General features: G+C 37.7%; 1 protein-coding gene across 1 annotated transcript in view; it reads right to left on the bottom strand.

Moving 5' to 3' along the window:
• Positions 1 to 13,599, bottom strand: part of LOC122804987 (unconventional myosin-X-like) — a 2,302,513-nt gene that overhangs the window by 199,297 nt on the left and 2,089,617 nt on the right. Inside the window, exon 28 of the mRNA XM_044075233.1 lies at positions 6,812 to 7,006. Within this exon, the coding sequence (XP_043931168.1) occupies positions 6,812 to 7,006 (195 nt within the window). The remainder of the gene's footprint in view (positions 1 to 6,811; positions 7,007 to 13,599) is intronic.

Consider the following 13,599-nt stretch of genomic DNA (forward strand, 5'->3'; position numbering starts at 1 on the left):
GGGAGAGATTCAGGAAAACGTCTGCCTTTCGGACAACACAATGGTTCTGCATTACAGTCTGCCCACTGTGAGGCCAGCATCCTTCCAACAGAAAGTGACTACTCTCTTGTGGCTACACCACAGTCTACCTCCTGTGAACCTACAGCCATTACCATGGGCAAAAGCAGGTCAGCAAATGTAGATTCAACTGTAAAGGTGTTGCCTGGATCCACAGTTTGATACAGAAGGAGCCCCTACTTCCGTAGTGACAGATGTGGCCTATGACTTGCAGGGTGTCAGGTATATCTTTTGAGGATCTAGGAACTTGGCCAGACTTGACAAGGGACAAGTTTAGGGTAGCTGCCATTCAGCATGGACCTGTGCAAGTGGTGTTGCCACAGTTCCCCAGTCAATAAGCAGAAAAGAAGATTTACATCTGAGAACTATTTCCATGTGCTACCTACTGCAGAGAGAGCAAAACACACTTGGCTGACATATTCAATCTCAAAGGATGCACTGTTTTGCTTTGCATGCAGATTGTTTGGACATTCTAACCATCTTCTCAGGTCAGGTGGTTGCAGAGCATGGAGAGACATGTACAAAGCTTTACACAGCCATGACTGGGCATTGGATCATATGGCATACATTCTAAAGTGGAAGGAACTGGGCAAAAGAATAAAGAGTAGGCAGACAATGGATGATAAGAGACAAGCAGTGGTTGAAAAGGAAATAACTCACTGGTGTGGTGTGTTAGAACCCATTATTGCTACTGTCCAAAACTTGGCGGAATGGAACATGGCATTCCGTGGTACAAGTGATGCCCTGGACACCCATGGCAATTTCTTAGGCCAAGTGCAACTTTTGTTGCAGTTTGAGTCTGTCATGGCTGAACATTTATGTCATATTAGGAAGAAAGAGGTAATGGATCACTACCTTGGGAAGTACATACAGAATGAAATTATTCAGCTGACTGCAAATGCTATTTTAAGGACCACTGCAGGGAAGGTGAAGGACGCTAGGTACTTTTCTGTGATTCCTGACTGCACGCCAGACATCAGCAATCAAGAGCAAATGACTGTAGTAGTTAGGTATGTAGATATTTCAAGGACTGCAGCCACAGTTGAACACTTTCTGGAATTTGTGCCTGTGAATGATACAACTGGGGCAGGCCTTAAAGAAGCACTTCTTCAGACTCTACAAAATCATCAACTGGAGATTAACGACGGTCAAGGACAAGGATACAACAATGGCAGCAACATGAAGGGGAAATGAGCTGGAGTGCAGGCCCGGACAAAATAGCTGAATTCAAGGGCTTTTTATGTGCCATGTGCCTACCATAATTTAAATCTTATAGTTAGTGATGGAGTACATTCCTCACTGCAGGCAGTGTCGTTCTTTGGATGTCTGCAGAACATTTATGTACTCTGTTCAGGATCAACGAGCTGATGACAAATCTTGAAATGGCACACAAAGGTCACTGTGAAGCTACTGTCAGAGACTAGCTGGGAATGCAGGATAGACTCTGTCAAGGCAGTAAGATTTCAGTTGAAGGGAGTCATTGAAGCATTACAGGAGATAGGTGAACCAGTATGTACAAGTGATGCTGCAACATATCAACAAGCAAAGGGACTGTGCTCGGAACTTGTCATACCAGTTCATTGTATGTTTAGTGGTTTGGTATGATGTGCTGACAGAGGTAAATCATGCAAGCAAAGTTCTGCAGAGTCCATCGGTTGACATTATAACATGTGTCAAAGTGCTGGCATCACCTAAGAACCTGCTGAAGAATTAGAGAGAGACGGGAGTTCAACATGCCATGGGTAAAGCCTCCAAGATAACGGAATAACTGGATGTTGGCAACACATTTCAAGAAAAGAGGCAGAGGAAAGTAATGCGGTTCTTTGACTATGAAGGAAAAGACAAGACTGTACAGTATCCAGTGGTAAAACTACTTGTAGGGTTCTTCAATGTGCTGATGGGCACAACAATCCAATCATTTACTGACCGGTTTGAGCAGCTTTCAGAGTTTGATAAGGCCTTTGGATTTTTATCAATATTAAAGCCTTGAGTGACATTGCAGAAGACACACTGCTCCAACACTGCAAGGCTCTGAAAAAACAACTGACTGACAGAATAAGTGGCCATTGTGATATTGACGACTCTGACCTTGGACACAAACTGAAAAGCCTTTCTCGAATGAGTGATAATGAATTATCACCATTGAATGTATTAAATCTCCTCATTCGCAACCACTTGCAAGACATATATATAAATACTTATGTTTCACTGCTTTATTTGACTGCACCTGTTACAGTGGCTACTGGAGAATGTAGCCTTTCTAAGTTGAAACTCAGACATACCTGCATTTGTTAATGTCAGGAGAGATTTTTCAGGCTTAGCTGTGCTCTCAGTTGAGCATGAAGTGGTACAAAGTGCATCACATGGCAGCCCCACTGAAGACTTCACATTTCCTTTCCAGTAATATTTTATAATGCTGTCAGGCAGTAAATTTCAGATAGCACCTTAGTGTGGCTTGTATGCTGTGTATTCAATATTTTTTTTTTGCTTACTCCAACAGGCAGGACCAAGTTGCACAATGAGGATGAAACTATCAGGATGTTAGGCAAAGGCAGCTAGGAGCGGTAGGACTCATCATGAGGCTAGGACAGTTGGGAACGGCAGGACTCATCGTGAGGCTAGGACAGTTGGGAGCGGCAGGACTCATCGTGAGGCTAGGGCAGTTGGGAGCAGCAGGACTCATCGTGAGGCTAGGGCAGTTGGGAGCGGCAGGACACATCATGAGGCTAGGACATTTGGGAGCGGCAGAACCTGTCACAAGGCTAAGACAGAAGCACAGGACGACAGACAAGTGGCAGCAGTCAGAAAAGCTGAAGAGGTAAATGTACACTGAAGACAAATGACACCTTTTTCTCTCTGGGTTTGAGTCTGCCTGTGTCAGACTCAGTAATCCCCATTGCTCTCTTGTGCATGGGTCTGAGTCTGCTAAAGGCTCAGTAACCCCATGGCTCTCTTCTGTGTTTTTTTGGGTCTGAGTCTGTCTGCCTCAGGCTCAGTAATCCCCACTGCGCTCTGTGTTTGGGTTTGAGTTATCTGCCTCAGTCTCAGTAATCCCCATGGCTTTCTCTTGGGTTTGTTTGGGTATGAGTCTTCCTCAGACTCTGTAATCCCCATGGCTTTCCCTTGTACTTCTTGTGTGTCTGTAGTGTTTTCCATGTCTGTCCCATAGCTGTGTTGTGCACTTCTGCAGTGCGACTGTTCTGCATGTCAGTAATTGCTTTGAGTGATGTCAGTTTATCTAATGCTGCTTGTTTCAGTCTTGCTGTATTGCTGTCATTGTCTTGTGTTAGACAGTGGTGTCTCAGTTCTGTTTTCTGATAGTACTGACTTAATCTTGCGTGGGTTTATGTTCAGTCTTGCAGTAGATTTGTCCTGGTCCTGTCTCCGTACTGTGGGGGTGCATGCCTCTGTCCTGTGTTAATGTTCAATCTTGCTGTAGTGCAGTCTTTATCATGTGTGGGTGTACTTTCCTGTGTGCAAGAGTCAGTGTAGCTGTCTGTATTGTCTCTGTTTAGTCTTGCTATAATGCTGTCATTATCATATGTGGGCGTATGTCCTGTGTGCAAGAGTCTCTGTCTTGGTGTGCTTCTGTCCTATGTGAGGGAGTCTGTGTGGGTGTCTGTGTTCAGCCTGCTGTATTGCTGTGTTTCTCTTGTGGGTGTTTTTGTGTGGGAGTCAGTGTGGGTGTCTTTGTCTTTGTGTACCTCTGTGGGACTGGCTACCTTGATGTGGTACAGAAGCTTGTAGTAATGTAACATTGCTACTAAATGCCAGTCAGTGTGGGTGTCTTTGCGGGGGAGTCAGTGTGAGTGCCTTTGCGGAGGAGTCAGTGTGGCTGTCTTTGTAGGAGAGTCAGTGTGGCCGTCTTTGTAGGAGAGTCAGTGTGGCTGTCTTTGTAGGAGAGACAGTGGGGGTGTCTTTGTAGGAGAGACAGTGGGGGTGTCTTTGTAGGAGAGACAGTGGGGGTGTCTTTGTAGGAGAGACAGTGGGGGTGTCTTTGTAGGAGAGACAGTGGGGGTGTCTTTGTAGGAGAGTCAGTGTGGCTGTCTTTGTAGGAGAGTCAGTGTGGCTGTCTTTGTAGGAGAGTCAGTGTGGCTGTCTTTGTAGGAGAGTCAGTGTGGCTGTCTTTGTAGGAGAGTCAGTGTGGCTGTCTTTGTAGGAGAGTCAGTGTGGCTGTCTTTGTAGGAGAGTCAGTGTGGCTGTCTTTGTAGGAGAGTCAGTGTGGCTGTCTTTGTAGGAGAGTCAGTGTGGCTGTCTTTGTAGGAGAGTCAGTGTGGCTGTCTTTGTAGGAGAGACAGTGCGGCTGTCTTTGTAGGAGAGACAGTGCGGCTGTCTTTGTAGGAGAGACAGTGGGGGTGTCTTTGTAGGAGAGTCAGTGGGGGTGTCTTTGTAGGAGAGTCAGTGGGGGTGTCTTTGTAGGAGAGTCAGTGGGGGTGTCTTTGTAGGAGAGTCAGTGGGGGTGCCTTTGTAGGAGAGTCAGTGGGGGTGCCTTTGTAGGAGAGTCAGTGGGGGTGTCTGTTTACCCCTGTGGGACCGGCTACATTGATGCGGTACAGAGGCTTGTTGTAATGTAACATAGCTACTAAATGCCAGTCATAGCTCTCAATCTCATGGCACAAAAAATCTGGGCAAAGCTGCAGATAATGGGGTTACAACCCCAAAGATCTGGGGAAATTTTAAATATTGGTCTTATAAACTGAAAAAGTTGCTAGAAAAAAAGTTATTACCATGCATGTTCTGAAGATGATGAAGTTAATCTAAAATGCCTGTCATTTAGTGAATTCAGTCATCAATGATTTGCAACAAAAAATCCAGAAAACTACAAATTTTGAGGAACAGAACAAATATGAGTCACATCTGGACATTCTGTGAAAATCTGGGCAGTTGACTATGCAGTCAGGGTCTGCACCTGTGAGTGGCTACCTTTGCTGTGGTACAGGGATTTGTCATATTGTAGCATTGGTACTAAATGCCAGTGTGTGCACCTGTAAGTAGCTACCTTGCTGTGGTACAGGGGTTTACCATGATGTAACACTGGCACTAAATGCCAGTGTGTACCTTGGCACATCAATTCTTAATGATTTGAATGTAGCGACACTATAGTGGTAAAATGGTTCTGGACGAGCTTGACAGGGGGGGGGTGCAATGGCAATGTGGTAACACTTGATATTCTCTTGAGTAGGACCCCCAACTTGAACCATGCTGGGGGGCCCCCAAAATGCTTGCACCAACCCTGACAATTCTCTGAAATATGCTTTCCATTCATGTGAAGCAGAGCCCTTCCCTGACCATATTCAAGGACAAACCTAAACCAGTGGATGGGAAATCAGAAATTCACCCCTGGTCTGACATCTATGCTCCTGATGGACAGCATGTCTTAACTAATATACACCCCTTAAAATAACCTCTAAGGCACAGTAACTTATGGAACACATTTGGGTTGCATGGCTTATAAAGGTCCCAATGGTCATTAGCCTAGTATAAACATATGAACCTATGTAACCCCTTTTAATGGGCCAACATAGGTTTTGTAATTTCTTGAGCTTTCATGCAGGCAAGCAAGAGGCCTTGGGAGTTGTGTGACACACAAACATTACTGCCACACACACACACACACACACACACATATATATATATATATATATATACATACATATATATATATATATATATATATATATATATATATATATATACACATACATATATATGACATGACGTAGCATAGAAATACTAAGGAACATTTTTATACTGACACTACTGAAATCTGCTAAAATTAAGAATGCAGTCTCCTAAATCTGACCAACTGCAGTACCTTCACCTTAGATTTAAAACATGGAGATGACTATAACAAATGAAATTTTCCAGATCTAGAAACAGACCGAGTTTTGAAGACCATAAAAAGTCTTTGCAGTACATCATCCAACACTCCAGAAATACATCTTTGATTATGTATTTTGTGACGAAAGGTCATAAAACAAACAGGGGCACGTCACTTAAATCTGAAAGTGGAACTCAAAGTGTTACTATTCCCTTGGCAATCTCATGGTGGGAGGGGGGCTTTAAGGCCCAAATCTTGTGCAGAATTTAAGGAAAGTAAGGATTAAATGAGCTCTTCGAGAGGACCAGGGAATGTGCCACTGATAGCCCTTAGGTATGGAAAAACTGAGCGCTCCTTTCAATTGCTGCCAACCATTAGATTACAAAGAAGTGATAAAACAAGCAAGCTTATGATTTATTTAAAATGTGTTTACCAGGAAAGTCCAACTTGGGACAGAGCCAATTTTCAGAGGAGACCCAGGGAGAAACACTTCAGATGCATGTCTTTGTAACATGGGAGGAAACCCACACGAACACATGGAGGACATGCAGACTCTGCACAGAAGACACCCCAGCCAAAAATCGAACCAGAGAACCTCTTGCTGTGAAGGTGGCAACGCAACCGCTGTGTCACTGCTCCATCTGCAATTGTGAGAAAATAACCAAAAGGACTTTTCTATCACATGTGTACCTTTGTTTTCTATCACCATTGCTGATGGGCTGACATCCACTTAACTATTCCTTCTGGAAACAATATGAACACCACTCTGTACAGCTGGTTGTAACCGATGTTGACACAAGCAAGGGTTCTAGGAACTAAACTAGGATCTGAAAGACATAGTCCACTTACACATAACCAAAACCAGTGGATTATAACACAAAAATATATTTGAGAAAGACAAGAAAGTGAATAAGGAAGGGAATGTAATATTACCTGTTTCTTTGAAAACCTTTTCATCTGCCTGGACAACAGAGCACAGGCTGTTAAGCACAAGTGTTCCAAGTTTGGAGGCATTCCTTTCAGATGACTTGTAGTAATCTAGAGCAGTGTTGGTCAGTACAAACCAGCGCTTCTTCAGTTTCAGTGAGGAGGTCTTGCCACTGCTTCTTATTTCTTTCTGCAGCCACCCTGACAATAAAAAGTAAGCACAGATGTCAATGGATGGTTTTATAAACCAAGCAGACTTAGGAATATGACTGGAAACCTGACAATATGACACTGCATAAGCATATTTTAATTTGCAACTTTCCCATAAATATAACCCCCCACTAGGCAAAGTATTCTTTGAGTACAAGGACAATTTTTAAAGCGACATCCAAACCAGCAAGAAAACTTCAGTAATTATAGCCCATATTCACTCATTTGGTTATAACATAAATTGGGAAAGCCACCTATTCATCTGCCTTGCAAATTATTGCCTGATGAGAAGAATATTAAATCACAATACCTTTATAAATTTATCAGGACAGTCACTGCTTCTAAGTGACTGTCTCCAATTTGTTGGCAACAGGACACAAGTAAAGCAAACCTAAAAGATGGAGAAATTAAGAAAGCAGCACCTTCCACATCAACTTTTTTCAATAATGTGAACTTGAACACTGAACCGAAGATGATATTAAAAAAAACTAGCGTCTTTAACCATTTCTCTCTGAAAAAATGTGTGAACCAGAGGTGAGGAAAGCATTCAAAGGTAAAGGTGGGTTGACATGGAACAACCTTGAGGAGGGTGAGAAAGCTTTACTTAGTGAAATAAGCACCAAATGAACCATTAGATGCATGAAACCAGACAAAGGTTGGGGGATGGTGGTAATGGACCATACTGACTATATTAATATGATGGAGACTATGCTTTATACTGACCAATATGAGAAGAGCTCTAGGAATGAATTAAATGTTTCCTACAGAAAATTTGACTTGGGTCTGTATAATTTACTGTTAGAAGAGTTGACTACTATAGAAGAATTCAACTATAGTAACAATTAATTTCCACAATCTCTGGGATCCCTAAAATTCACAAGAACTTGGCACAGCCACCATTACAACCAATAGTAGATGCAAAAGGGTCCAAAACCCATACAACAGCTAGACTTGTTGACACTATACTAAAAAAAAAATCTTATCTATGGAATCGCATATTTACAAGGATTCGTGGGATTTTGTGAGTAAGATTCACAGGGATACTTATGATGAGAGATTAATTTTGGTCACAAATGATATTAAAGATCCTTTTCTCAGTCAAACCCCATGACACAGGCATTGTTTGGTTTTACTTGTATTTATTTATGCTAGCACATAGAACTGGAAGATAGGTTGGCGAAGGCTGTTATCTCCCTCATGGAGATGGTTTTAAAAAATAACTTTATATGGTTTGAAGGGACAACATATATATATATATATATATATATATATATATATATATATATATATATACAGGCTAATGGTATAACAATTGTGGCTGCATGTGCTCTCATTTTTGTAAACATAGTTCTAGCTTATTGGGAACATAACTATTTGTTCTGTTCACCTTTTAGAAAGTACTGGAGCCTGTATGGGCTTTTTCTTGACGACAGTGTCCTTTTTTGGAAAGACAGTGAGGGCAAACTAAACAAGTTCTTCACCTTTATCAACATTACTCAGTTTTGAGTTTTACTATGACTAAATCATTTGAAGTCATAAACTACTTAGATGTGGAACTTATAATTGACCACCCCAACCATTGGTATTCTTCTACATTATACAGAAAACCCACTTATTCAAACTCTTTGCTTCATTTGACAGTTGGCATTCTTTGCACCAGAAATAAGCACTGGTCAAAGGCCAGGTGGCTCGTTTAGCAAGGATGTTTTCCAAGACTGACACCTTTTTGAAGGAAGGAGAAATTTTAATTGACATGTTAAATCTTGGGTACCCACCCCCATTTTTGGATGGGATATTTCAGTAGGTTAAACAAAAAAGACTAGACCAGTTTTATGTACCCTTATTAGATGTCAGCAGTGTCAAAGTGAATATTAAACCTATGCAGAACATGAAAATTAACCATGGGTGCATCCTTACACACACCACTGAAGCCAATGATGTTCAGCACATTTTGGAGAACTACTGGAAAATCATACAAATTGTTGGTTTGAACATGGAGAAATTAGAAGCTAAACCATTAGTCACAGTCTCAATTTTTTTTTTATTTTATTTTTCAAATACATTTGAATGAATTCCACAGTATTTATACATAACATCTTAAATAACTATATACACTATTTACATTAACCTGACACTATAACATATCTTAATGTATACAGTTACTTTATAAGCAAGTCCAATCCATTATCAGAGTGTCTGATCAATTATTGTATATGTCAATCAGCGAGAAGACTCTTCTCCAAGGGTTGTTGATAAATGGCTTTGGGTAAATTCTTAGTTCTTTAATTTTAAATTCCAATAAAGCTGTGGTCTTCAGTAGGCTGTAGAAGTCTTCCAAAGTTGATATTGTGTTTGTATTCCATCTTCTTGTTATATACTTCCTTGAAATTGCATGTATAGTCCATACCAGATACATGTTTGACCTATTCAAATGAGGACCTTTGTTCACATTTAATAATACAAGAGCTTTAGTTAAAAAAAATGATGCATTAAATAAAGCTTGTAGAAAGTTATTAATACCATTCCAAAATGGCTTAATTTTAACACAATCAAAGAAAATGTGGTTCCAATCTGCATTGCGTACTTGCTCACATCTCCAACATATTCCTTTTATGGAAGAATTAATTTTACTGATTCTGTCTGGGGTTAAGAATGCTCTGTGCAAGCATTTCCAATTAAAAACTTTCCAGTATTGTGTAAAGGATACATATTTTACCGATAAGATATTTGTTTCAATATCTTCAGTTAACTGTATTGAGTGTCATTTTGTTATATTTTTCCAATATGGGGTTTTGGGTGTTGTTTTATAGATTATCAATATTTTGTAAACTTTTTGAATACTGTTTCCCATGTCAAAGTCATTATATATGATTTCATACATGTATTTCATAAATTTAGGTATTTCTTTAAATGAAAATATGCTAATGCTATTATTATGTTTCTCTGAGCTAAATCTGTATCTCTGTTTTTTAATGTTTTTTTTTTAATGTGTATTAATGTTTTGATTTGTAGCTTTTCCCCCCAGGCCTCTGCTGAAAATGGACATATATCCAAGTTGGACCAGCCTGGTCAACAAATGCAAAATCAAATAAAATAAAAAATGAAGAATTGTTAATTATTCTACTTAAATCTTGCGAATATGACAGAATACTCTGTAAAGTTAGCCAGTCCTGTTGTGGAATTTTGTATGTTGTTTTTATTACTTGCATATCTAAAACTTTTAATTCTTTGATACATTGGAGCTAACAAACAAATCCTTTCTGTTCCCAGGAATTAATAATTTCTCCATATATTTTATGTGGAAAGTTCTTTGTGACTATAAATGGTGTTAAGAGATCCAACCAGATTTTTAAATCTATATTTGCATTAATAATTTTCCTAAATGAGTCAATGTAATAATTAATCATACGAGTTTTAGTGGGTTTAGTTATGTTATATTGCATACTAATACATATGTGCCATGGCAAATTGTTTTTATCTGTTATTTGAAATTTGTTTTGTAAATCAATTTCATTTATTGATATTACAGTTAGTAATTCTTTCCAAATTGCAGAGTAATTTGGACTTATCCAATCTGAGATTGTTTTAGGCATTCATGCTGTTACATACGTTCCTACATCAGGAACATTTGATGTGATGTATTAAAGCTATTCTGTTTCTTTTGGGAAACCATAACAATTTCATTAGGCATGAATTTATTTCTTTAAGCATATTCCTTTCTGGCAACAGTTGTATTGCCAAGGCTATATATAGGATCTTGGGCAGTAAAACCATTTTTATTAACTGTAGTCTATCTTCAAATGTTAATACTATTTTGTTCCATTTTTCCAGAGATTTTAATTGTATTGATTATATTTTTGTAGTTTTTTGAGACTAATTCATTATTTTCCTTGCATAACTCAGTTCCTAGATATTTTAAGGTAGATTCTTGTTTCCCTATGATGTGATCCCCCTTAGTCTGCAGTTCTTTTTTTTTATTTACAAATAAAAAATTTTATTTTGATTTATTGAAATGGAGTCCTGAAGACATGTGAAATTTGTCAATTAATATATCTAATTCTAATATCTCTTTTGTATTAGATAGTAACATGTCATCAGCAAATAGCATTACTTTAGAATTGTATTGTTCATAAACATCTATTCCTTTGATTATTATATTGTTACAAATTGAATCTGCCAATATTTCAATAGCCACAGCAAACAGAATTGGTGACATGGGACATCTTTGTTTAGTGCCTTTTGTTATATGTATAGACTCAGAGGTAAAAGGACCTGATTTGACATACGCTAAATTATTTGTATATATATTCTTCAGGAGATGACCAAAGGATGCAGGAAATTCAAATAGCATTAACATTTTGAATAAACAGTCCCAATTTAGGGAATCAAAGGCTTTCTCTATATCCAAGCCAATTATGAGTGTTTCTTTATTTTCTTTATTAACACTCTATAAGAGAAATTATCCTTTTAATATTGTTGTGTGTGTCTATGATATATAAATCCAGTTTGATCATTATTTATTGTTTTGGATAGTGGTATTTTCATTCTGTTAGTTAATATTGTCATGAATATCTTATAGTCATTATTTAACAATGATATGGGTCTATATGAGGTACAGAGGTTAGAGGTTTGGGGATTTGTTTTCCTTTAGGATTGGTGTGATTAAGGACCATCTCCAAAAGAGTGGTATTAAAGCTTGTGACTGAATTTTTAATAGAGTTGTATGGAACAGGGGTAGTACCTTTGAAGGAAAAAGTTTATATATTTCCATATTTACGCCAGCTATACCCGAAGCTTTATTATTTTTATCCTCTTTTATTGTATCTGTAATTTCTTTGTAGGATATGGGTGCTTGCAGATATAGTTTTAATTTTTCTGGTATTTTTTTATATTAGAACATTTTTCATCTAGATTTATTTGATCGATATGTATATTTTCTTTTTGCAAATGTTCCATATAGTGATTTCTACAGGCATCAAGAATGTCACCTATATCTGAGACGTTTCCCTTTCTTTTCATGGAAGATACTTTTAACGTTATTAGCTTTTGATTGTATTTTGATTCTTGTGGATAAATTATGTAGATATCTGGGAGAAGTGACCACGGTATTAATTTTTAGTTTTTCTAAAGCTAAACTAGTTTTATGTGTTAGAATTTTGCTGTATTTGTTTAATACTTCTACTCTTTTTCATCTCCAAATGATTTTGATTTTTTTATGCTTTTACTGACAAAGGTTTGGATTGCAGATCTAATAATTCAGAATCCCATTCTCTGATTTTTTTTTATACCAAGTTAGGGCTTTACCATATATGTAAGCTTTTAATGAGTCCCATATCATTATTTTATTGATCTCTGTGGTATAATTAATATCTAAGAAGAACTGTAATTCAGATAATAACCAGGGTTTGAACTCTTTAATTTTAGTTATATATGCTGGAATTCTGGAGTTAAAGATTAATGGTTTGTACCCATTTTGAAGTTTTAGTATCAATGAATTGTGGTATGAAACGGGGCAGGGAGTGATTGAGAAATTAATGATTTTAGAGTGTAAATCATGGGCAGAAAATATTTTATCTATTCTAGTTTGGGTATCAAATCTGTGATCTTCGTGGGAAAACAAAGACTTATCTTCTTTAAATTTGAAAGTATCTACAAGATTAAATGATTCTACCCACTTGTTTAAAACTTTTGATACAGCAGATGTATGCAGCGGTCTTTTATTTGTAGTTTCAGAAATATCAAATATACAGTTAAAATCGCCTCCTGATATTAAGTTGCGTTTATAATTATTGGAAATTAAATCCAAGTGTTTTTTAACAGTTCCTGTTCCAATGCCTGGGAACCAGTACAGATTGGCTAGGGTCCATATTCTGTTACTATATTTAACTATTACTAACGCCATAAGGCCTTCTTTATCTTCATACTTATACATAATTTCTGGGTTAATCACATTTGTTTCCATAAACTTGTTACCCCTTTTGTCTTTGTCTTAAGTGGATTGCGCCAATATCATATATTCCTTAGGATTCCATTTTTAATTGTCATTTGTTTTGAAATGAGTTTCTTGAAGGAAGACAATTTGTGCTTTGTTCAGTTTTAAGTATTTCAATAGATTTGATCTCTTGCTAGGATTGTTTAAGCCATTGGTATTTAAAGATAAAGTTAAATCAATCTTAGGTTATTTAGACTATGTATTTTTTGTTTTATTGTGACTATTAAACATTTTCCTCTTATAACTATAAAGTATATGTTTGAGCTTTTAAAGGAAATTATCACTTTTACACTTTGAGTGTTTACCAATAAAGTAATGTTTTGGTCAGGCATACTAAAAATGTTTTTGTGAAATAAATTTAAATTAACAAATGTCAACAAAACTAAGATCCGCACTAGCCATGGAATGAAAATCATTCCTAATCTGATGGATAAATCTAAGCCCATCAGATTATCACTAATACCTTGACAATCCAGAACATCTGAGCTCCATAAATTGAATCATATAGAGAATATTTGTAATAGGAATAAGTAATATGTTATTTTGAACAGATATAGTACTACTGTAGATTAGACAGAATTCTAATACAATA

Source organism: Protopterus annectens, chromosome 6.part0 (assembly GCF_019279795.1).
Source record: "Protopterus annectens isolate FY-2018-M chromosome 6.part0, PAN1.0, whole genome shotgun sequence".
NCBI lineage: Eukaryota > Metazoa > Chordata > Ceratodontiformes > Protopteridae > Protopterus > Protopterus annectens.